Source organism: Salvelinus alpinus, chromosome 18, assembly GCF_045679555.1.
Source record: "Salvelinus alpinus chromosome 18, SLU_Salpinus.1, whole genome shotgun sequence".
NCBI classification, from domain to species: domain Eukaryota; kingdom Metazoa; phylum Chordata; class Actinopteri; order Salmoniformes; family Salmonidae; genus Salvelinus; species Salvelinus alpinus.
The window spans coordinates 41,872,398-41,895,868 of record NC_092103.1 but is presented as its reverse complement, the minus strand read 5'-3'; the positions used below and the strand labels follow the sequence as shown (position 1 = coordinate 41,895,868).

General features: G+C 40.9%; 1 protein-coding gene across 3 annotated transcripts in view; it reads left to right on the top strand.

Moving 5' to 3' along the window:
* The first annotated feature begins 6,218 nt into the window (after positions 1-6,218).
* Positions 6,219-23,471, top strand: part of slc38a9 (solute carrier family 38 member 9) — a 30,147-nt gene continuing 12,894 nt past the window's right edge. The window contains exons 1-7 of one of the 3 annotated variants that reach the window (XM_071351352.1): positions 6,319-6,359; positions 7,227-7,283; positions 15,582-15,715; positions 17,991-18,120; positions 19,693-19,811; positions 20,044-20,107; positions 20,788-20,881. In XM_071351352.1, coding sequence (XP_071207453.1) covers positions 15,621-15,715; positions 17,991-18,120; positions 19,693-19,811; positions 20,044-20,107; positions 20,788-20,881 — 502 coding nt within the window. In that variant the 5' untranslated portion in view covers positions 6,319-6,359; positions 7,227-7,283; positions 15,582-15,620. Of the gene's footprint in view, positions 6,360-7,226; positions 7,284-9,980; positions 10,005-15,581; positions 15,716-17,990; positions 18,121-19,692; positions 19,812-20,043; positions 20,108-20,787; positions 20,882-23,471 lie in introns of those variants that run through there. The other 2 variants (XM_071351351.1, XM_071351353.1) reach the window with 2 other exon arrangements.

Below are 23,471 nucleotides of genomic sequence, written 5' to 3'. Positions count from 1 at the left end.
CATGTGAAAAGACAGAATCCTACTCATTACTCCACATGCTAATTATGTCACTTTTGTTTCGCCGTGGGCTTTGAACGGGTCACCTGGCTCACACCCGGGAGGCAGCCCGGTTTCCAAAACAAATGCAATCAACTTTCCTGGTGCAAAACACGCCTACCCGTGCGCCCGGGCCAGATGAATCAAATCCCCTCACTCATCCACGCCTTTAATCTTCTCTAGGATCAACTACGGCAAAGCTCTGTTTGGGGGCCTCCCAGCCAAATCACTACAGAGGCTCCAACTAATCCATAACAATGCTGCCAAAGTCAGACCATAACACCCCAATCCTGGCTCAACTTCACTGGCTACCAGTCAATTACAGCAGGGTTTTCCAATCTCGGTCATGGGCCCCCCCCCCTGGGAGCACATTTTGGTCAAATCAAATCAAATCAAATTTTATTGGTCACATACACATGGTTAGCAGATGTTAATGTGAGTGTAGTGAAATGCTTGTGCTTCTAGTTCTGACAGTGCAGTAATATCTAACAAGTAATCTAACAATTCCCCAACAACTACCTAATACACACAAATCTAAAGTGGTGAATGAGAATATTATACATATAAATATATGGATGAGCGATGGCCGAGCGGCATAGGCAAGGTGCAGTAGATGGTATAAAATACAGTATATACATATGATATGAGTAATGTAAGATATGTATACATTATTAAAGTGGCATTATTTAATTAAAGCGCCATTGTTTAAAGTGACTAGTGATCCATTTATTAAAGTGGCCAGTGATTGGGTCTCAATGTAGGCAGCAGCCTCTCTGAGTTAGTGATTGCTATTTATCAGTCTGATGGCCATAAGATAGAAGCTGTTTTTGAGTCTCTTGGTCCCAGCTTTGATGCACCTGTACTGACCTCGCCTTCTTGATAGTAGCGGTGTGAACAGGCTCAGTTGGTTGTTACCTTGATCATCTTGTTGGCCTTCCTGTGACATCCGGTGCTGTATGTGTCATGGAGGGCAGGTAGTTTGCCCCGGTGATGAGTTGTGCAGACTTCACCACCCTCTGGAGAGCCTTGCGGTTGAGGGCGGTGCAGTTGCCGTACCAGGCTGTGATACAGCACGACAGGACGCTCTCGATTGTGCATCTGTAAAACTTTGTCAGGGTTCTGGGTGACAAGCCAAACTTCTTCAGCCTCCTGAGGTTGAAGAGGCTGTGTGAGTGGACCATTTCAGTTTGTCTGTGATGTGTACACCGAGGAACTTAAAACTTTCCACCTTCTCCACTGCTGTCCCTTCGATGTGGATAGGGGGGTGCTCCCTCTGCTGTTTCCTGAAGTCCACGATCATCTCCTTTGTTTTGTTGATGTTGAGTGAGAGGTTGTTTTCCTGACACCACAGTTTGAGTGCAAACTTGATGATTGAGTTGGAGGCGTGCATGGCCACACAGTCATGGGTGAACTGGGAGTACAGGATGGGGCTGAGCACGCAACCTTGTGGGGCCCCAGTGTTGAGGGTCAGCGAAGTGGAGATGTTGTTTCCTACATTCACCACCTAAGGGCTGCCCGTCAGAAAGTCCAGTTTTGTGCCCCAGCACTACACAGCTGATTCAAATAATCAAAGCTTGATGATGAGTTGGTTATTTGAATCAGCTGTGTAATGATAGGGCAAAAAACTAAACGTGCACCCAGGGCCGGGGGGCTGAGGTTGGGAAACCCTGAACTACAGGATCAACTTCTAAATTGTTACGCTTGCCAGCCAACCAGAAAAGCAAGGCGAACCAATTCAGGCATTCTTGAAAGTGAGGCCAATCCTTGTCCTGCAAATAAACATTATTTGTATAGTTGATTTTAGATTTTTTTGCAAGCAGTAGGAATTTATAATGAAATGTGGAGTGGGGTTCATAGTTACGTGATGACATCACATACCCTGCGTACCTTCAAAAGTATTCAGCAATCATCATTTATTTGAAAAACACAGTTTCCAACATAATTTGTTGCAATAAGGAAGTTCTACAAAGGAATAATTCAGTGATAACTGGGGTGGCGTTAAGTGTGGAGGAAGATCAACTGTATGTAAGATTCCCAGTGTCTGTGACGCCCGCTGTTTGGTGCGATGATGACCCGGTGGAGAGTGTGATGAAATGGAGAGGACACTATCTGTCCTGCTGAGTTTTGATGCAGAGTCTTTGCTTGACAAGGTCAAGTAAGGATATGTCATTTATCCCATGAGAGCTTTTGTCCCAAACCATTATGGTGTTTTAGGTGCCAAGTTTATGGTCATGTTGCAGGAGTGTGTAGGAGGAGGTTCCTATGCATACCACGTTAGAAGTGTGGACTGTGTAGTATCGGTGGAAAAAGTTGTGCGTGTAAGCTGTGGGGGATGCCCATTGTGCTGCAGATCGGAGGTGTCCGGTTAAAGAAAGGCAGGTTGAGGTTGACAGGATCAGAGTAGTACAGAAGGTGTCGTATGGTGAGGCAGTGAAGAGAGTAGTAGAGGAAGATGGGTAGATGGCGAGGGATCCTGAAAGGATTCCTGTGAGTAGGCCAAGGCCAACAGAGTGATGGGAATAATATACTGTATGTTTCAGGAAGGGGGTTTCTTAGAGTTTATAGCCAGTCACAGAAAATAGAGGTTGTGGTGGGAGCTTCAGAGAAGTACTTGGGATTGTGCAATTCTACTGCAGAAGAGTTGCAGGCAGTGGAGGCTCCTCAGAGGACCATCCTCCTCAGTGAATTTCAGAGGGAAAAATATTTCTGAAACATTAAAAAAGTAAACATTTTTAGATAAAACTATATTAAATATATTCACGTCACCAAATAATTGTTTAAAACACACTGTTTTGCAATGAAGGTCTACAGTAGCCTCAAAAGCATTCTGTAAGGTAGCACCATGGTGTAGCCGGAGGACAGCTAGTTTCCGTCCTCATCTGGGTACATTGACTTCAATACAAAACCTTGGAGGCTCATGGTTCTCAATCCCTTCCATAGACTTACACAGTAATTATGACAACTTCTGGAGGACGCCTTCCAACCGTTCAGAGCTCTTGCAGCATGAATTGACATATTGTCCACCCAATCAAAGGATCAGATAATGAATCTAGCAGTGGCGTGTATTCATGGATGCCAAAGGAAGCCAGGCTTCCCCAAATATTTGACCAATAATAACAAAAATTATATATAAAATAATTTATCGTTCGTCTTTCTCTGTGTTTTCGCAAGTGGATGAATTTCACCTGAGAAATCATCCGAGCAAGGGAAACAGCGCCCCTCTGTCTCAATATGTGTAGCCCATGTATCTGATGCTGTCTGGACCAAAAGAGTATAAGATTCTGGTCTAGCTGCTATTTATGAAATAATTAGCCAATCAACTTTGAGCTGAGCTCAACTGTGGGCTGTCCTGGCGCATCAAATCCATACTGGAAGCCAGAATAGATTTGGCTTCAGACCAATCAAATCACTTTCATTTTCACACGCACGCACACACACACACACACACACACACACACACACACGATATTTAGCAACATTGATTGGACTAAATAGTTGTTGGTATTTTTATTTTATTTCACCTTTATTTAACCAGGTAGGCCAGTTGAGAACAAGTTCTCATTTACAACTGCGACCTGGCCAGGATAAAGCAAAGCAGTGTGACACAAACAACACAGAGTTTCACATGGAATAAAGAAACGTACAGTCAATAACACAATAGAAAAAGTCTATATACAGTGTGTGCAAATGGCGTGAGGAGGTAAGGCAATACATAGGCCATAGCAGCGAAGTAATTACAATATAGCTAATTAACACTGGAGTGATAGATGTGCAGCTGATGATGTGCAAGTAGAAATACTGGTGTGCAAAAGAGCAAAAAAGTAAATAAAAACAATATGAGGATGAGGTAGGTAGATTGGTATCTTTAAGTTTGTTTCAGTCTATTAAATTAAGCATAGCATTGAAGTCGGAAGTTTACATACACCTTAGCCAAATACATCTAAACTCAGTTTTTTCGCAATTCCTGACATTTAATCCCAGTAAAAATTCCCTGTGGTAGGTCAGGTAGGATCAACACTTTATTTTAAGAATGTGAAATGTCAGAATTATAGTAGAATGATTTATTTCAGCTTTTATTTCTTTCATCACATTCCCAGTGGGTCAGACGTTTACATACACTCAATTAGTATTTGGTAGCATTGCCTTTAAATTGTTTAATTCGGGTCAAACGTTTCAGGTAGCCTTCCACAAGCTTCCCACAAAATGTTGGGTGAATTTTGGCCCATTCCTCCTGACAGAGCTGGTGTAACTGAATCAGGTTTGTAGGACTCCTTGCTCGCACACGCTTTTTCAATTCTGCCCACAAATGTTCTATAGGGTTGAGGTCAGGGCTTTGTGATGGCCACTCCAATACCTTGACTTTGTTGTCCTTAAGCAATTTTGCCACAACTTTGGAAGTATGCTTGGGGTCATTGTCCATTTGGAAGACCCATTTGCTACCAAGCTTTAACTTCCTGACTGATGTCTTGAAATGTTGCTTCAATATATGCACATAATTTTCCTACCTCATGATGCCATCTATTTTGTGAAGTGCACCAGTCCCTCCTGCAGCAAAGTACCCCCACAACATGATGCTGCCACCCCCGTGCTTCACAGTTGGGATGGTGTTCTTCGGCTTGCAAGCTTCCCCCTTTTTCCTCCAAACATAACGATGGTCATCATGGCCAAACAGTTCTATTTTTTGTTTTATCAGACCAGAGGACATTTCTTCAAAAAGTACGATCTTTGTCCCCATGTGCAGTTGCAAACCGTAGTCTGGCTTTTTTATGGAGGTTTTGGAGCAGTGGCTTCTTCCTTGCTGAGCGGCCTTTCAGGTTATGTCGATATAGGACTCGTTTTACTGTGGATATAGATACTTTTGTACCTTTTTCCTCCAGCATCTTCACAAGGTCCTTTGTTGTTGTTCTGGGATTGATTCGCACTTTTTGCACCAAAGTACGTTCATCTCTAGGAGACAGAACGCGTCTCCTTCCTGAGCGGTATGACAGCTGCGTGTTTATACTTGTGAACTATTGTTTGTACAGATGAACGTGGTACCTTCATGCATTTGGAAAATGCTCCTAAGGATGAACCTTGTGGAGGTCTACAATTTTTTTTCTGAGGTCTTGGTTGATTTCTTTTGATTTTCCCATGATGTCAAGCAAAGAGGCACTGAGTTTGAAGGTAGGCCTTGAAATACATCCACAGGTACACCTCCAATTGACTCAAATTATGTCAATTAGCCTATCAGAAGCTTCTAAAGCCATGACATCATTTTCTGGTATTTTCCAAGCTGTTTAAAGGCACAGTCAACTTAGTGTATATAAACTTCTGACCCACTGGAATTGTGATACAGTGAATTATAAGTGAAATAATCTGTCTGTAAACAATTGTTGGAAAAGTTACTTGTGTCATGCACAAAGTAGATGTCCTAACCGACTTGCCAAAACTATAGTTTGTTAACAAGAAATTTGTGGTGTGGTTGAAAACGAGTTTTAATGACTCCAACCTAACTGTATGTAAACTTCCGACTTCAACTGTATATAGCCTTGTTGATTTGATGATGTTTAAATGTTTAAGTGTAAATGGTGCTGGAATAGCGGAGGCAGTGCTCCTGTTGTCTTTGTGCTGACTTACAGTAACTCCGTGGTTCTAAATCAGTAGTTGTTTTAGTAAACTGTCGAAAACATTAACTTGCTTGACCATGCTGCAGGTGATAACTGTTTGTATGCAATATTTGATTTGTTGATTTCACCAGACAGATGTTGCTGATAAAACAAACGTATGTGTAGTTGAATTTATTCGGCCACTGTGTGACTGTTGTCTTTTTGTTGTCACGGCCTTATTGTTTATCACGGTGGCGTATGAACGAATGGGTTATAGAGCAAACAACACAATTTTCACAACATAGGTTGTAATATGGCTTTTTAACTGGCTTGGCTTGGCTTGGTCAGTGATTTTACCCACACACCGCTACAGGAATTTAGTATTGAAAGCATAAGCTACAGCGTTATCGTTATCTTAAACGGCAGTGACCGCCACTGGTTGAGGGGTAGTGTTCTGTTTTCCCAGGCCGTCGACCGGGTGTAGGATTAGATAGGGTTAAACTATTAATAACGGTTAATAGTTGGCAGGGTAATTAAACTTTTTCCTAATTTTGTATAATCTTTTACCATGTATAATGGATTGTACAGTAGGTGGCGGCATGCACCTAACATTTGTTTGCGGACCGCTATAAAATTATAGAAGAAGAAGAAGAAGAATGTTCATGACACGTTCATGTTGTTTTCTTTTTCAAACTGTACGTTCGGGCAAGCAGTCTTCGTGACGGGCAGCCTCCGGAGGTGAGTATCAGACATTTTTTATAATGTGTAGTAGATACGTTTGCAAAGCTGGACTAAAACACAACCTCAAGTTAAGAAGGTTTATTTAGCTAAATTGTTTTAGAAGCTGTTTTGTGTTCAAATAGCCAGCCCCCTGGCTCGCTACACTATCTGGCTACTAACGTTCCTGTAGCTAGCTAGGTAACGTTAATTTGTTTTACACCCCCCCCAGTTTGTTTGTTATCCCTTAGCTAGGTATGTCATAGGTGCTCAAGGAGATTCTTGGTTAGGTGGCTATTGAGTAAGTATGCGGTGTATGTAATATCAATTAATTCCTATCGATAACATAGCAAGCTACAGTAGCTGTTTCTCATAATAAAACCTTGCTCACTAAATGAGCTCAATTGCTCTCCGACGGAAGATGAGTGTGATATATCGAGTATCAGATTACTGTAGCGCGCAAGAAATACCATTTGTTTTTACCGATAGTCGAACACGGTACTTTAACAGATGGGAAATTAGGCAATATACTGTTTTTGGCACGCAGGTGTTTTAGGGACGGTCGTAAAAGTGCAATACCGGTGATTGCACGTAAGCAAAAAAACAAACATGTTTTTGCATTCCCATCCAGGACTGTTAGCCATATGAAGATTACACACTGCATAGGGCCTCCAATTGCTAAATGGCCCAACATTTTAATTAGTTACCTATAACTACTGTGCTATATTTGACCCATTTTTATAATACTTTTCAAAAGCTTCCTATCTAGGTAAAATGGAGATGTAAAACCACATAATGTGAAGTCACTGACCCCCTTCATGCATGCAACATTCATTAGAATTCCAGTTCACCACTTCCCTGATTTTATAGATATATTTCTTGTGATAGGTCTAACTTCCAATACCCTTCCTATCCATATGAGCTACAGATCTACAGACAAGAGCGGTGGGTTCCTTCACCTTTCTTATGAAAGCTTTTATTTTACTTTTAATTCCTCCCCTTTGGTTCTCCACAAATGCTTTTCCTAATACAGCTTTAGATATGAATTCACATAGTTTTTCAATAGCTTCCTAAACACACGACACATTCAGTAGCAGTCAAAAGTTTGGACACACCTACTCATTCCAGTTTTTTTTTTTTTTTTTACTCTTTATGATAAAATAACACATATGGAATCATGTAGTAACCAAAAAAATGTTAAACAAATCAAAATATGTTATATTTGAAATTCTTCAAAGTAGCCACCCTTTGCCTTGATGACAGATTTGCACATGCTTGGCGTTCTCTCAACCAGCTTCACGAGCTAGTCACCTGGAATGCATTTCAATTAACAGTTGTGCTTTGTAAAAAGTTAATTGCAGAATTTCTTCATTTAACTTCTTATGGCTGGGGGGCAGTATTGAGTAGCTTGGATGAATAAGTTGCCCAAAGTAAACGGCCTGCTCCTCAGTCTCAGTTGCTAATATATGCATATTATTATTATTATTATTATTGTGGACCTGGGATTCCTGGAGTGCTTTCTGATGTAGATCATCAAAGGTAAGGGAATATTTATCATGTAATTTCTTGTTTATGTTGACGTCAACATGGCGGCTAATTGTGGCAAATTTTTCTGAGCGCTGTCAGATTATTGCATAGCTGGCTTATTCCGTGAAGTTATTTTGAAATCAGACACAGCGGTTACATTAAGGAGAGGTATATCTATAATTCCATGTGTATAACTTGTATTATCATCTACATTTATGATGAGTATTTCTGTTGAATGATGTGGCTATGCAAAATCACTGGATGTTTTTGGAACTAGTGAATGTAACGCGCCAATGTAAACTCATATTTTGATAAATATGAACTTTATCTAACAAAACATACATGTATTGTGTAACATGAAGTCCTATTAGTGTCATCTGATGAAGAACATCAAAGGTTAGTGATTAATGTTATCTCTATTTCTGCTTTTTGAAACTCCTCTCTTTCACTGGAAAAAAAAAATGGCTGTGTTTTTCTGTGGCTATATGTGGTGACCTAACATAATCGTTTGTGGTGCTTTAGCTGTAAAGTATATTTGAAATCGGACACTGTGGTGGGATTAACAACAAGAATAGCTTTAAAATGGTATGAGATGCATGTATGTTTGAGGAATTTTAATTAATGAGATTTTTGATGTTTTGAAAATGGCACCCTGCACGTTCACTGGCTGCTGTCATATTGATCCCGGTAGCGGGATGCAGCCATAAGAAGATAACCTCTTACGGCTTCTAAAATCACATTCCGATCTGAACAAAAATACATTCATAATTTGTCATATATACAACGTTAACCTCTCTGGGATCGTTCGGGACGCTAGCGTCCCACCTCGCCAACAGCCAGTGAAATTGCAGGGCGCCAAATTCAAAACAACAGAAATCTCATTAATTAAAATTCCTCAAACATACAAGTATCTTATACCATTTTAAAGGTAATCTTGTTGTTAATCCCAACACAGTGTCCGATTTCAAAAAGGCTTTACAGCGAAAGCACCACAAATGATTATGTTAGGTCACCGCCAAATCACAGAAAAACACAGCCACATCAAATAACAGAAATACTCATCATAAACTTTGGTGAAAGATACATGTTTTACATAGAATTAAAGATAAACTTGTTCTCAATGCAACCGCTGTGTCAGATTTCAAAAAAGCTTTACGGCAAAAGCACAATATTCAATAATCTGAGTACAGCGTTCAGCCACAAAAGCAAGCCATACAGTTACCTGACAAATTGTGGAGTCAACAAAAGTCAGAAATAGCATTATAAATCTTCATTTACCTTTGCTGATCTTCATCGGAATGCACGGAATGCACTCCCAGGACTCCCTGGGAAATGTTCGTTTTGTTCGATTACGCCCATATTTATGTCCAAATACCTTCTTTTGTTCGCGCGTTTAGTTTACTATTCCAAAGGCACAATGCGCGAGCGCAAAATCCAGACAGTCAAAAGAGTTCCATTACAGTTTGTAGAAACATGTCAAACGATGTTTACAATCAATCCTTTCTATCCAAATCTACTACTTATATGCATATCATAGCTTCTGGGCCTGGGTAACAAGCAGTTTACTCTGGGCACCTTTTTCATCCAAGCTACTCAATACTGCCCCCCCTTTCCCAAAGAAGTTAACGATGGAAACTTCGTACATGTAGTGTATATACTTCTCAAGTTATTTCCTCTAACCTTTTTAATGGCATCACAAAATAACAACTCATATGACATTTTTATTCTTTAGATCACCTATGACCATTCCCCACGTTCTTATATTGGAAATATTGTTCCAGTATTCGATTTAGAACGTGCTACGAGTTTTGGCGGGAAAACTGTCTGGGTAGACAAAGGAACATTCCTGTGTGAATTTGAAGAGGGATGGTCTCTGAATCTCCTCTCCTTTAATTTACAACAGGGTGTGAGGTGTCAACTCCCTCCTCCCCCCCCCCCCTCGGTGGGGTGAGAGGGTCTGGTTACTGTCGTCCATTGCCAAGCTGATCTGAGCCATTCTGATCCTCACAGGACAGTCATGACAATGACCATGTGTACATGTCTGGACAATAGTGACCCATCCACTTAGCTAGATGTGGCTGTGGGGGTGGTTATAGCATTTCTTTCACATTATCCATCGATTTAGACAAGTGTGTCTGGGTAAGTAAGAATCATCTAATAAATATAATATATTTATCTGGACACTTTCTATTTTTGGTATTGCTACTATACAAATATGCAAGTAAAGCATTTCACTGTACCGTTTACACCTTCTGTATCCTGTACATGTGACAAATAAACATTTGATATAGTGTGTGTTTACCAGAGTAATGTGAAGAACAACATGACCTGCACCAAAGTCAGCACATGGACTCATGTGAATCCTTGAAGAGAGGGTGTGAACAATGCTGAATAGGTGTAGACAAAGAAGAGCTCTCCAGTAGGTGTACCAAAACATTCAAGGGGCCATTGAATCAAAAGTGGGATTACAAGTTTATGAACTTTCAAAGTAGAATTACTTTCCCGTTCCTCCTCAACTGCAGTGTATGATATACCATTTTCTAGCTCTTGAGTCTTTTATCTAATGTAAAAAAACAAAAAACAAAAACAATTTCAATTTTGCTACATAGGACTGACTCGAGCCGGACGGTCACATATTAGGTCACTGACCTCCATCCATAGTACACCCATTAAAATTGCTAAGTTTAATTTCAGTGTTTGTACATGAGTATTTCCCGTGATAGGTCTAATTTTAGTAATAAAAATTGCTTTTGGGTGTGAAAAAGCAAGAACCGATGTGTTTGTGCGTCAAAAATCACAATGCAATTTTGGCAGCGGGCTAAGGCACTGCATCTCAGTGCTTGAGGAGTCACTACAGACATCCTGGTTTGATTCCAGGCTGTATCACAACCGGGCTGCGCACAATTGAACCAGCGTCGTCCGGGTTTGGCCGGTGTAGGCCGTCATTTTAAATAAGAATTTGTTCTTAATTGACTTTGCCTTGTTAAAGAAAAATATAGCCTATTTTGCTTGAAATGAACTGTTTTCCTCAGTTTTCACGGAAAACCTATTAAGTTATCATTCAATTTTTATCTCTGAGACCGATCTAGTTAAATCAATCCGAGTACTTGTTTCATAAAAATGTACCTGGTCAAATATTAAATGTTTATATTTTAAGGATATGGCCTGTGACGGTGTTTGACAACTATGCATTTTCATTGTTATTGCCTTCAATGAACCTATATTGTTTTTGCTTTACTAGTAAGCTATTGTGAAATTAACAATATGAACTTAATAAAGAAATACGTTTAAATGCGTTGATATAGCAGCCTATCCGTGCATTTAGGTTAAAACATGACGTGTCTGACTAGTATCGTCAAGTAGCCTATAGGCTGTTATATCCATTCCAAACTTCTTAACTAGTTCGAAGTTAATGATGAGCCTATGATAAATTCATTTTTATCACCACGCAGACTATACACCCGAGATGCGATTTATGGCAACTGATTGTTCAAGAGAATGGAAGACACCCACAAACGCCTCATGCATTCTAAAAAATCTAACAAGAACAACACTGACAACTGCAACTTTTTTGCAAGCCTAAACTGTTTGGATTAATTGACGGTTATTGAGTGTTAGAATTAGTTAAATTACAGTGATGAAGAATGTTTTAACTAGCACAGCCTTTCTGATTTGGCAAACCAAGTGAGCTCTGTATTGTGGCCTAACTGTAAACCTTATTCTAAAATGGATTAAATCTTTTTTTCCCCCTCAGCAATCTACACACAATACCTCATGATGACAAAGCAAAAAACAGGTTTTTAGACATTTTTGCAAATGTATTAAAAATAAAAAAAGCTGTAATATCACATTTGCATAAGTATTTAGACCCTTTTATGCAGTACTTTGAAGCACCTTTGGCTACAATTACAGCCATGAGTCTTCTTGGGTATGACGCCACAAGCTTGGCACACCTGTATTTGGGGAGTTTCTGTCTTCTCTGCAGATCCTCTCAAGCTCTGTCAGGTTGGATGGGGAGCATCGCTGCACAGCTATTTTCAGGTCTCTCCAGAGATGTTAGATCAGGTTCAAGTCTGGGCTCTGGCTGGGCCACTCAAGGACATTCGGAGACTTGCCCCAAAGCCACTTCTGCGTTTGTCTTGGCTGTGTGCTTAGGGTTGTTGTGCTGTTGGTAGGTGAACCTTTGCCCCAGTCTGAGGTCGTGAGTGCTCTTGAGCCGGTTATCATCAAGGATCTGTCAGTACTTTGCGCCGTTCATCTTTTGGGAAAATAAAGAATAGAGATCGATCTGTATGTGAATTAGTAACCAAAGCAGTAATAACAGAAATAATTATAGAAAAAAGGGGAGGAATTTGCAACTAATTCAAGGTGTACGTTTTCATAAGAGAAGTAAAGGAATCCACCACACTTGTCTGTAGATCTGTTCCTCATAACCCATAACTGGAAATATTCATAGAAAATCAGTGAAATTAGAAATTCTAATGGGTACTATGACAGAGCTAACCAAGTGTTTTTAGATATATTGTATGACTGGAAGCTATTAAATTACATATGTACGTAAATTAATAACCACATTGGTAATATGTTAAGAAAATGTAAGGTGTATCTTTTTGATAAGAGGTCAAGGAACCCACAACACTTGTCTTTAGATCTATAGCTCATGGACAGTGAGCTATTGAAAATTAGATCTATCACAAGAAATAATACACAGGTGTAGTAAGCTGACCTCCCTCCTCCAATCTATCATCGAGTGGTTTTTAGATGTATATGTCATTTGGACTGGAAGCTATTGAAAATGTTATTTGTATGTGAATTAATAGCCACAGCTGAAATAGATAAAAAATAATAATTGCTTTAATAGTAGAGGTCAAAGTACACATCAGACTAGAGTAGATCATTATTTATCAGATAACTTTCTAATGGGTGTGTCATGGATTAGGGACATCAGTCACCTTTCTACAGGCGATTTAAAAAAAAAATATATATATATATATATTTTTTAGTTCTCTAGGTCATGCTAGTAGACAGTAGGTTGTGTACGAGTGAATAAGATCATAGCCCTATATGTTTTTTGAGCTTGTATTTTTACATAAAATCCATAAGAATGATAACATTTGAAAATGTAATTGTTGTGGTGAAAAAAACTGAGTTGGTTTGAGATCTGTAGATCATTTAATTCAGAGAAATAACGTTTTTCTGTAAAAATCAGGTTTGGCTGATTGCACTCATGGCTAAGGGTCCATCTTAAAAGTGCATAGTATACCCACATTGAAACCAATATAAAGTGACTTTTTGAAAACAACTGTGGGAGAAAAAAAAAGCTGTACCTTGCTCTCTGTTATCTGATTTCTAGATATATCACCATACTCAAACTAGGACTTAATTTTTTTTTTTTTTTACTTTAGTTTATTTAGTAAATATTTTCTTAACTATTTCTTGAACTGCATTGTTGTTTTTAAATTTTTTAAATGTAACCTTTTTTAAGTAGGCACGTCAGTTAGATGGCCTACCAAAAGGCCTCCTGCGGACGGGGGCTGGGATTTAAAATAAATTAAATAAAATATAGGACAAAACACACATCACGACAAGAGACAACACAACACTACATAAAGAAAGACTTAAGACAGCATGATGGCAACACAGCATGGTAGTAACACAACATGGCAGCAGCACAACACCGGGTACGAACATTATTGGGCACAGACAACAGCACAAAGGGCAAGAAGGTAGAGACACCAATACATCATGCAAAGTAGCCACAACTGTCAGTTAGTGTCCATGATTGAGTCTTTGAATGAAGACTGTCCAGATTGAGTGTTTGTTGCAGCTCGTTCCAGTCGATAGCTGCAGCGACCTGAAAAGACGAGCGACCCAAGGATGTGTGTGCTTTGGGGACCTTTAACAGAATGTGACTGGCAGAATGGGTGTTGTATGTGGAGGACGAGGGCTGCAATAGATATCTCAGATAGGCCTCACTTCCCCCCTAAGAGGGTTTTTATAAATAAGCATCAACCAGTGGGTCTTGCGACGGGTATACAGAGATGACCAGTTTACAGAGGAGTATAGAGTACAGTGACATGTCCTATAAGGAGCATTGGTGACAAATCTGATGACTGAATGGTAAAGGACATCTAGCTGCTCGAGAGCACCCTTACCGCCAATCTATAAATTACGTCTCCGTAATCTAGCATGGGTAGGATGGTCATCTGAATCAGGGTTAGTTTGGTAGCTGGGGTGAAAGAGGAGCGACTATGATAGAGGAAACCAAGTCTAGATTTAACTTTAGCCTGCAGCTTTGATATGTGCTGAGAGAAGGACAGTGTACCGTCTAGCCATACTCCTAAGTACTTGTATGAGGTGACTACCTCAAGCTCTAAACCATCAGAGGTATTAATCACTCATTCTAGTCATTGAGCCAATGATTATCCATTTAAAAGCGAGTCTCGGTAGATGTATGTATGTGGGTCACCACTGCTAAATTAATATAGGGGGAACACTGTTGAGCTGCTTTGTAGGTCATGTTTTTTAAGTTCTTGTTGTTAGAACAGCCTTTAGGCAATAGGACAATTAGATATTGTTTATCTGACACTGGTGATAAGATTGCTCTGTTATAAGATAGTGGCATTTTGGCTACCTTAAGTGTGTCACTGTCACTGCCAAGCCTCGAGTACGTGTGTCTCCCTCGCTAGGAACGTAAGACAAAGCTGTGAACTAACACTTCCTGGAAGTGGCATGTGTTCTGCAAGTTAGGCTACAGTCTACATAGTTGTACATACACGCTCTCAATACGTTTTATAACAGCTATTTTCCCATGTTTAACTGGGGTACCTATGACCTTCCATGTAACCTGTAATGGTAAATTACATATTAGCCTTCACAAATTCTTCAAAAATAATAACAATGTTAAGAAATTGGTGCTATTGCAGATCACTCTGTAGATAAGTGAATTGATTCGGTTGGTGTTTTGTCCCACATCCTAATTTCATTAGCAGGTCATTATTGTTGTTGTTTGGTATTTTTCTTAGTTCTGGATGATGATACTTAACAGATTTGAGTTAGGCTAGTCTACTGTAATGCAATCTAAAATGTTCTTTTTAATTGGCTAAAGGCTACAGCGGGCCTACTCGTAAGTGGATTACATTTGTCCCAACACAATGACCAATCAGTGTGATTTTAATGTAGCCGATACAGATTTGCTACATTACAATTGGACACTAAAGTACTCTTCTTACATGACATCATAAGGCTTTGTCAACTATTTTAGTTAACAATGGAGGAAATCAATGATAGGCCAATCTAATGATCATCACTAGTTGGAGTAGTCCATGGGCCAGTGCAAAAATGTGTCCACTTCGGGGTGGCAGAGGTTTCGCTGTATTAAATTGTTCGCCACAAGCCTCTGATCAAAATGGAGAGCGGCATGCGTTGTTGGATTGTCCTCGCTCAAGGTTAGGTGGCATGTAAGTTCTCACCTCTGACCCCTAATGAGTCATGCAGTCGCAGGCAGCTCAATAATGGATATTCCTGAGGAGGACATATTAGGAGTCTTTCTTTATCAATTAAACTGTTTTGTGACGCAATGAGAAACCAAGCTGAGTAACCACAAAGCTTTAAAGGATGTATCTAGTTTTTACAGTTTGGATAAGTTGGTGGATGGAAGTGTTAATTTTTTTTCTTTAATCTAAAATGTTTGAATTTTTGTTCTTCTCCACTCAGGTGAAGACTGTAAGGCATTGATTTAAAGCATAAAGCATCATGGAGGAGGACAATAAACCACTACTGGACCCAGTGCGTAGAGGAAGCTACACAGACAAAGCCTCCACAGATTCACTGGACCGAGGGGCAAGGAGGTAGGCTATTTCATAATCTTATTTGTATTGGGTGCGCTGGAGTACCTCACAGCGGAAAATCTGACGGAAAAAGCCTACACAGGTTTTTGTACGAATGTTGTATGATAAGATTATAATAATACTAGTATTTTATTGTCTGTTATTGAGCATTTGTTATCCTAATATTACCTCACAAATGGTTTGACTCAATATTTTCAAGCTTCCATCTGTAAATTCAAGTGAGATCTCTAACCTGACAGGAAAAGTTATTCGGCCCATTCAAGTTAATCACTGACCGCTCATGTGCCACACAATTGGAACTAGCATTGCTTTCACATGACACAGTGCCAAAAATGTTTTTCTAAAGCCATATAGATCCACTCTGGGAGTTATGACTGCATGTGAATCTACTGTGCACATTAGCCTAGCTACCCCCAGCATGCTAGTGAGTTGTTTACTAGCCAGGAGAAGCCCTTAACTTTTATTTAACCTGGTTAGTTCCTGGTGTAACAGTCTTTTCACAATAATATATTTACATTATTTTATATGACCTTTTTATTTAAGTAGGCAAGTCAGTTAAGAACAAATTCTTATTTTCAATGAAGGCCTAGGAACAGTGGGTTAACTGCCTTGTTCAGGGGCAGAACGACAGATTTTTACCTTGTCAGCTCGGGGATTCGATCTTGCCATCTTTCGGTTACTAGTACGACGCTCTAAACACTAGGCTACCTGAGCTGAACCGAGCCAAGCCAAACCAAGCTGTGCCGAGCTGGTCTGGTTACCATCCACCATTAGTATCAGAGCCAGCACAGTTTGTTTTGACACAGTAGAGTGAAAAGGGGAAGACGGTCAACCCGTACTGTGCTTCCTCAGAAGAGTAATGATCTGTCAGTGTTTGAAGTCTACAGCGTGCCCTCTGTGCCCTCACTTCACCCAGGGATTGTTTCAGGCCGCATCACAACCCAGGCACCCAGTGGATTAATCCACTTTGGTATTTCACAAATACTAACAAGGTGATTGCTTTATTTATTAGAAAGATGCAGCATTGCTTTGCTGCAGACTTATCCCAGAACAACCCCCTCCCGCACGCACAGAAACTCACACACACAGACTCCAGCCACCCAACTCCTCATAGCCTGTCCTCTCTGCTACCTACCGCACGGCAAGGGGTACCGATGCATCTGAAACCAACAGGACCCTGATCAGCACCCCCCCCCAAGCCATAAGACTACTAAATAGTAGTTAGTAGTTAGTCCGGGTAGTTATTCGTTAACTATCTGCATTGACCCTAGTCACTGTATTCCTAGTTATATGATGTACTTCGTACCCCTGTACATCGACTTGGTACTGGTACCCTGGGAAGGGCCAGTAAGTAATCATTTCACTGTTGGTCTACACCTGTTTACGAAGCATGTGACAAATAAAATGTTATTTGATTTGAGACCCATTCCCGCCACACCCTGTTCTAAATCAGTGGCTGGAAATTGGAGAGGTAGACTATTTTTAGCTTGAGTTGAATGTTAAAAAACAAGGCATTTTGTATGTTCTTAGAAACCCGTTGTTGGACAGCTAACCCGGAGACATTGTTTTTCACGCTGCAGCACCAACTACACCATGTGTATGGGATATTCCGTCCAATGAAATGCTTACTAGCAGGTTCCTCCTCGACACTGCAACAACACTAAGAAATGATGTAGGACTGGAGAGGTCAATGTTTCTTATTTTGTCAAGTCTTTTATGAGCAATTTAACTATCAAGCTTAACTGCTTTGGACAATGCTTTTCTGATGTCAGTAGAATCTGTTTTGTGGGATGACAAAGTACACAAGTGTTTATCATTGCTGTCTAATGTGTACCGGTCTCTTTTCTCTCATTATGTAATGACGGTCATGTCGTGTCTGTGAAATAGGAAGTTCCAGAGGCAAAATCATGACCAATGCTTTAGGAAAGGTTGTGTAATTGGTTCTGGAAGTCTTAGAAAATAATATTCTTGCTCATTTAATAAGGGCTCTTCCATTATGGTATTGTACTGCGTGGACCTGGTTCCATCCAAAACCTTTTCAAATGTTTCCTTCCTTGCTCCCTTCTTTGAGATAATCACTGATCTGTACTGTAAGTGTGTGTGGATAGGCATGGTTTCACTCCCTTGCTTTCACCATGTTAGGTCAGTGGGTTTCTCAAGAAAATACAGCATTTTTGTAAGTATTCGAACTAGATCCATGTAACCAAAGAAGGTGGATCATTTTACAGTAAACTATTAAGTCATTTAGGCTAATCTGTCTCTGTGTTGTCTTCAGGCCTTTCCACGTGGAGCATCGGAATATAGTGGAGAATGACCCCTCTGAGAGGGTGTCAGCAGAGGCCTCTGTCCTCAGCAGCAGAGTGCACTACTACAGCCGCCTCGCTGCCTCCTCTGACAGACTGCTGGTAGGCTACACACACACACACTGACAGACTTCTGGTATGACACACCACATGCGCGCACACACACACCACATGCGCGCGCATACACTCACCACATGCGCACACACTCACCACATGTGCACACACACACCTGTTTTAAGACCAGTAGATGCATATTATTATTATTAGTATTTCTATTGATCAGACTTGCTGTATATGAAGTGGTTTAAATAGTATTCATCAACACCCAATCCATCAGCCCATACGCGTGAAGCTGGTAGCTTGCACACAGGAACCTGTTTTCATGCCACTTGTATACTGTGGAGAATTGTGTGCCAATTGAGAGGACAATCATTGGGAGAGTACATAAGCAATTGTCAATGGTTTCATTTTTCCTGCAGTGATCTGTTGAGAATGGTTTTAGTATGGCATATTACACAGTCCCGCCACTCTGGCGAATAAAAGCCCTGTTTTGTCTCTTAACAACAATTGGCCGTGTCAATAACCTTAAGGCGTCCACATGCTTCCCAGGCGAAACAGTTCGGAAGAGTTTGTGCATGTGTCATGACGACTTTTTGTGCCATTTTGGACTTCGGTAAAGTTTTTTGGGGCTGTTCCGGCACGCACATTTTTTCCCCCCTCTCGCGGCAAGCCGAAGTCTACGCCCCGTTTGTCTGTGATTGGTCAACAGTAGGGATTCTTCAATAGACTTCCATTCCAGAGACATGCATCATTCATTCATATTTTTTCATTGAGAAATACTGCACCAAACATCGTAGTTAGATGTAAAATTGTGCAACTAAGATCTTCTCAACAAAATTTAATGACAGATTCTTTTTTTTTATTGTTATCTTAGATTCATTCAGACTATTTTGAGGAAGTGTATACTGGCTCCGGCATCTCAAAATGGACAAAGTGCTATTGCCGCTTTTCCCCATGAATTTCAAGTGAAAGTGTCTTAAGGGAGTATGTAAACACACTCGATCGGTTCATCTAGGCGCCAGCCGAACTGAAGCATGCTGACGCCTTTACACCCTTCCACTTCAAATTGACCGCTTTCAGACAAGCAGTTGATCATCCACTACCATAACCTGTAAGGTTTCACAGAGAATAGCACCATTACCTAAAGAGAGTGTAAATCATTATCCACAGACGCGATAGTCCGGCGTCCCATTGTGACGTGGCTGTGAAACCACCATCCGCGGGGGACGCACAGCACGAATGCGCCACCTCCCCACAATTCCCAACCAACGCATCTCCGATACGCACCCTCTATTCATTTGAATGTGTTGAGAATTTGAAAAGTATGAAAGCCAACGGTCCAATATTCTAGAACACCGCTGTGAGTGCACATTTGGTACTCTGATAGACCCTTTAGCAAGTCTTTAATCAATAATGCTTGGTATGTAGCTTCACTGTGCTGTGGCTGCCAAAGCACAGGTCACTGGACCGTCTGTGTGTACATTAGACTCTGAAATCCTATTGATTTGGTTAGAGCTTAGCCCCTTACTAAGTGAGGTGGTTGTAGATTCAGCCCTGGGTCATGTTCATTAGGCACCAAACAGAAGAAAACATTTTTTTCCCCCACCATGTCAGAGCCCTCCAGACCATGTGATCCCCTGTCCAGAGGAGCTCTACGTGTACAGTCCTCTGGGGATGGCCTTCAAAGTGAATGGAGGGGACGGAGGAGCCAAAAACCCCAGCATCATCACTATGTAAGCGCTCAACCATCACCACTTATATTTGCTCCATAGATTAGTTGGATGGTGCTAAATGCCTGTAAAAAATATCACACTGTACTCATCTTACCTCTTTACATCAAGTTCATATGTTTACATGTAGGTTTGTTATCATACCTCTCTACATCAAGTTGATAGGTTTACATGTACTGTAGCTGGTCTAATTGTATGATTGCTCCAAATGACCATGGGGATTTTCTCCTCTTAGTTTTGCCATATGGAACACGATGATGGGGACATCTATACTCAGTATACCATGGGGGATAAAGCAGGTAATTCATCTATACTCAGTATACCATGGGGGGGATAAAGCAGGTAATTCATCTATACTCAGTATACCATGGGGGGGATAAAGCAGGTAATTCATCTATACTCAGTATATCATGGGGGGGATAAAGCAGGTAATTCATCTATACTCAGTATACCATGGGGGGGATGAAGCAGGTAATTAATCTATACTCAGTATATCATGGGGGGGATAAAGCAGGTAATTCATCTATACTCAGTATACCATGGGGGGATAAAGCAGGTAATTCATCTATACTCAGTATACCATGGGTGATAAAGCAGGTAATTCATCTATACTCAGTATACCATGGGGGGATAAAGCAGGTAATTCATCTATACTCAGTATACCATGGGGGGATAAAGCAGGTAATTCATCTATACTCGGTATACCATGGGGGGATGAAGCAGGTAATTGTGATTAATTTCTCTATCCTAACTGAATAGTCATATTGCAATTCTACCGTACAACACCGTAAAGTAATAGCCCACATATTAGTCAATGTCTCCTTGGTAAGTGTTATTAGCCTGATCCCAGATCTGTTTGTGCTGTCTTGCCAACTACTACTACTGATGTTGTCATAGTAAACATGGTTATACAGATCTGGGACCAGGCTAAAGTGTAATGCGTAGCCAACTCCCACTGACCTGTCTCTTCTCCTTGCAGGCAGGGTTCACGTTGGGCACCATCCTCCTGATCTCTATGGGTCTGCTGACCCTCTACTGCTGTTTCAGAGTGCTCAAATCACCCAAGTCAATACGTAAGACCATCAGCAGTGACTTAAATGTTTCCCCTACCCTTGTATATGTGGGACGGTGCCCATCACGTGTCTTTCTTGCACCTCCTGTCTAAAAGTGTTTAGAGAAGGTCTGTCAAACATCCGGCCCACGGGCGGTTTGAGTAATACAAATAATGATATATATTTTTTAAAACTAATTATTAATCAACATAGAAATGACTAAAACCATAGACGCTATAGAAATTATAATGGATCTACATGTATAGTCTTCACTCTGTTCAGCTAACAGTCATGTCATCGAAACAAAGCTAGACAGTCAGGAGCATCAAATTGAAGTGATGGATAAGAGGCCTTTTATTTTTGCTAATTTGTGCAAATTCTACGGCAAGGAAATATAATACATTTTAAGTGCGTCACTCCCGGACTTCTGTGAAGACTGAATTCGTCCCCAGGTCAAAAAGATTTTGACACCCCTGGTTTAGAGTTTGAATTGTATTGCTTTCAATTGACAAGTCTGATGCCTGAAGGTATTTAATTCAGCAACAGTTGTGATCGTATTAAATCTGTCAAGTTTACGTAAAAAAAACAATAACTTTGTATAGATAAGTGCCTGACTGTTGAGAGGTTAGTTATGTGACATGGGATGATTGACAGCCTTGTTGTCCCCTCACATTGTGTAGAGTAGCTGTTGTCTGTGTAACGGATGTGAAATGGCTAGCTAGTTAGCGGGTACGCGCTAGTAGCGTTTCAATCAGTTACATCACTTGCTCTGAAACCTAGAAGTAGTGTTGCTCCTTGCTCTGCAAGGGCCGCGGCTTTTGTGGAGCGATGGGTAACGATGCTTCGTGGGCGACCGTTGTTGATGTGTGCAGAGGGTCCCTGGTTCACGCCCGTGTCGGGGCGAGGGGATGACGTAAAGTTATACTGTTACATCTGTAGAACATTGTAGAGTAGCAGTTGTCTGCAGTTGCCCAGTGTAGATGAGGCTGCTGTCACACCAGCATGCTACTGTTAGCACCACGGGGCATGGTGCGCTGAGTAATGTCATAGCCAGGCAGTTTACCCCCGGTCACACGTGGGACAGTACTTTACTGTTTTACAAGCCTACAGTACATGTTCTATAACAGTGCATGAGGAAAGTATTCAGACCCCTTCCTTTTTTCCATATTTTGTTACGTTACCGCCTTAATCTAAAATGTGTTAAATATTTTTTTCCCTCATCTACACACAATACCCCATAATGACTAAACAAAAACAGTTTTTTAGAAATTTGTGCCAATTTTATAAAAAAAAATATAAAACAGGAATACCTATTTACATAAGTATTCAGACGCTTTGCAATGAGACTTGAAATTGAGCTCAAGTGCATCCTGTTTCCATTGATCATCCTTGATGTTTCTACAACTTGTTTGGAGTCCACCTGTGGTAAATTCAATTGATTGGACATGATTTGGAAAGGCACACACCTGTCTGTAAGGTCCCACAGTTGACAGTGAATGTCAGAACAAAAACCAAGCCATTAGGTTTAAGGAATTGTCCGTAGAGCTCCGAGACAGGATTGTGTCGAAGGCACAGATCTGGGGAAAGGTAGCCAAAAAATGTCTGCAGCATTGAAGGTCCCGAAGAACACAGTGGCCTCCATCATTCTTAAATGGAAGAAGTTTGGAACTACCAAGACTCTTCCTACAGCTGGCCGCCCGGCCAAACTGAACAATCGAGGGAGAAGGGCCTTGGTCAGGGAGGTGACCCAAGAACCCGATGGTCACTCTGAAAGAGCTCTAGAGTTCCTCTGTAGAGATGGGAGAACCTTCCAGAAGGACAACCATCTGTTCAGCCCTCCACCAATCAGGCCTTTATGGTAGAGTGGCCAGACGGAAACCACTCCTCAGTAAAAGGCACATGACAGCCCACTTGGAGTTTGCCAAAAGGCACCTAAAAGGACTCTGACCATGAGAAACAAGATTCTCTGGTCTGCTGAAACCAAGATTGAACTATTTGGCCTGACTGCCAAGCGTCACATCTGGAGGAAACCTGGCACCATCCCTACGGTGAACCATGGTGGTGGCAGCATCATGCTGTGGGGATGTTTTTCAGAGACTGAGACTAGTCAGGATCGAGGGAAAGATGAACGTGCAAAGTACAGAGATTCTTGATGAAAACCTGTTCCAGAGCACTCAGGACCTCAGACTGGGGAAAAGGTTCACCTTCCAACAGTACAATGACCTTAAGCACACAACCAAGACAACGCAGGAGTGGTTTCGGTACAAGTCACTGAATATCCTTGAGTGGCCCAGCCAGAGCATGGACTTGAACCCAATCGAACATCTCTAGAGAGACCTAAATAGCTGTGCATCGACGCTCCCCATCCACCCTGACAGAGTTTGAGAGGATCTGCAGACAAGAATGGGAGAAACTCCTCAAATACAGATGTGCCAAGCTTGTAGCGTCATACGCAAGGAGACTCATGGCTGAAATCGCTGCTAAAGGTGCTTCAACAAAGTAAAAGATCTGAATACTTATGTAAATTCGATACTTCAGGGTTTTTTTTGTAATAAATTTGCTAACATTTCTAAAAACCTGTTTTTGTTTTGTTATTATGGGGTATTGTGTG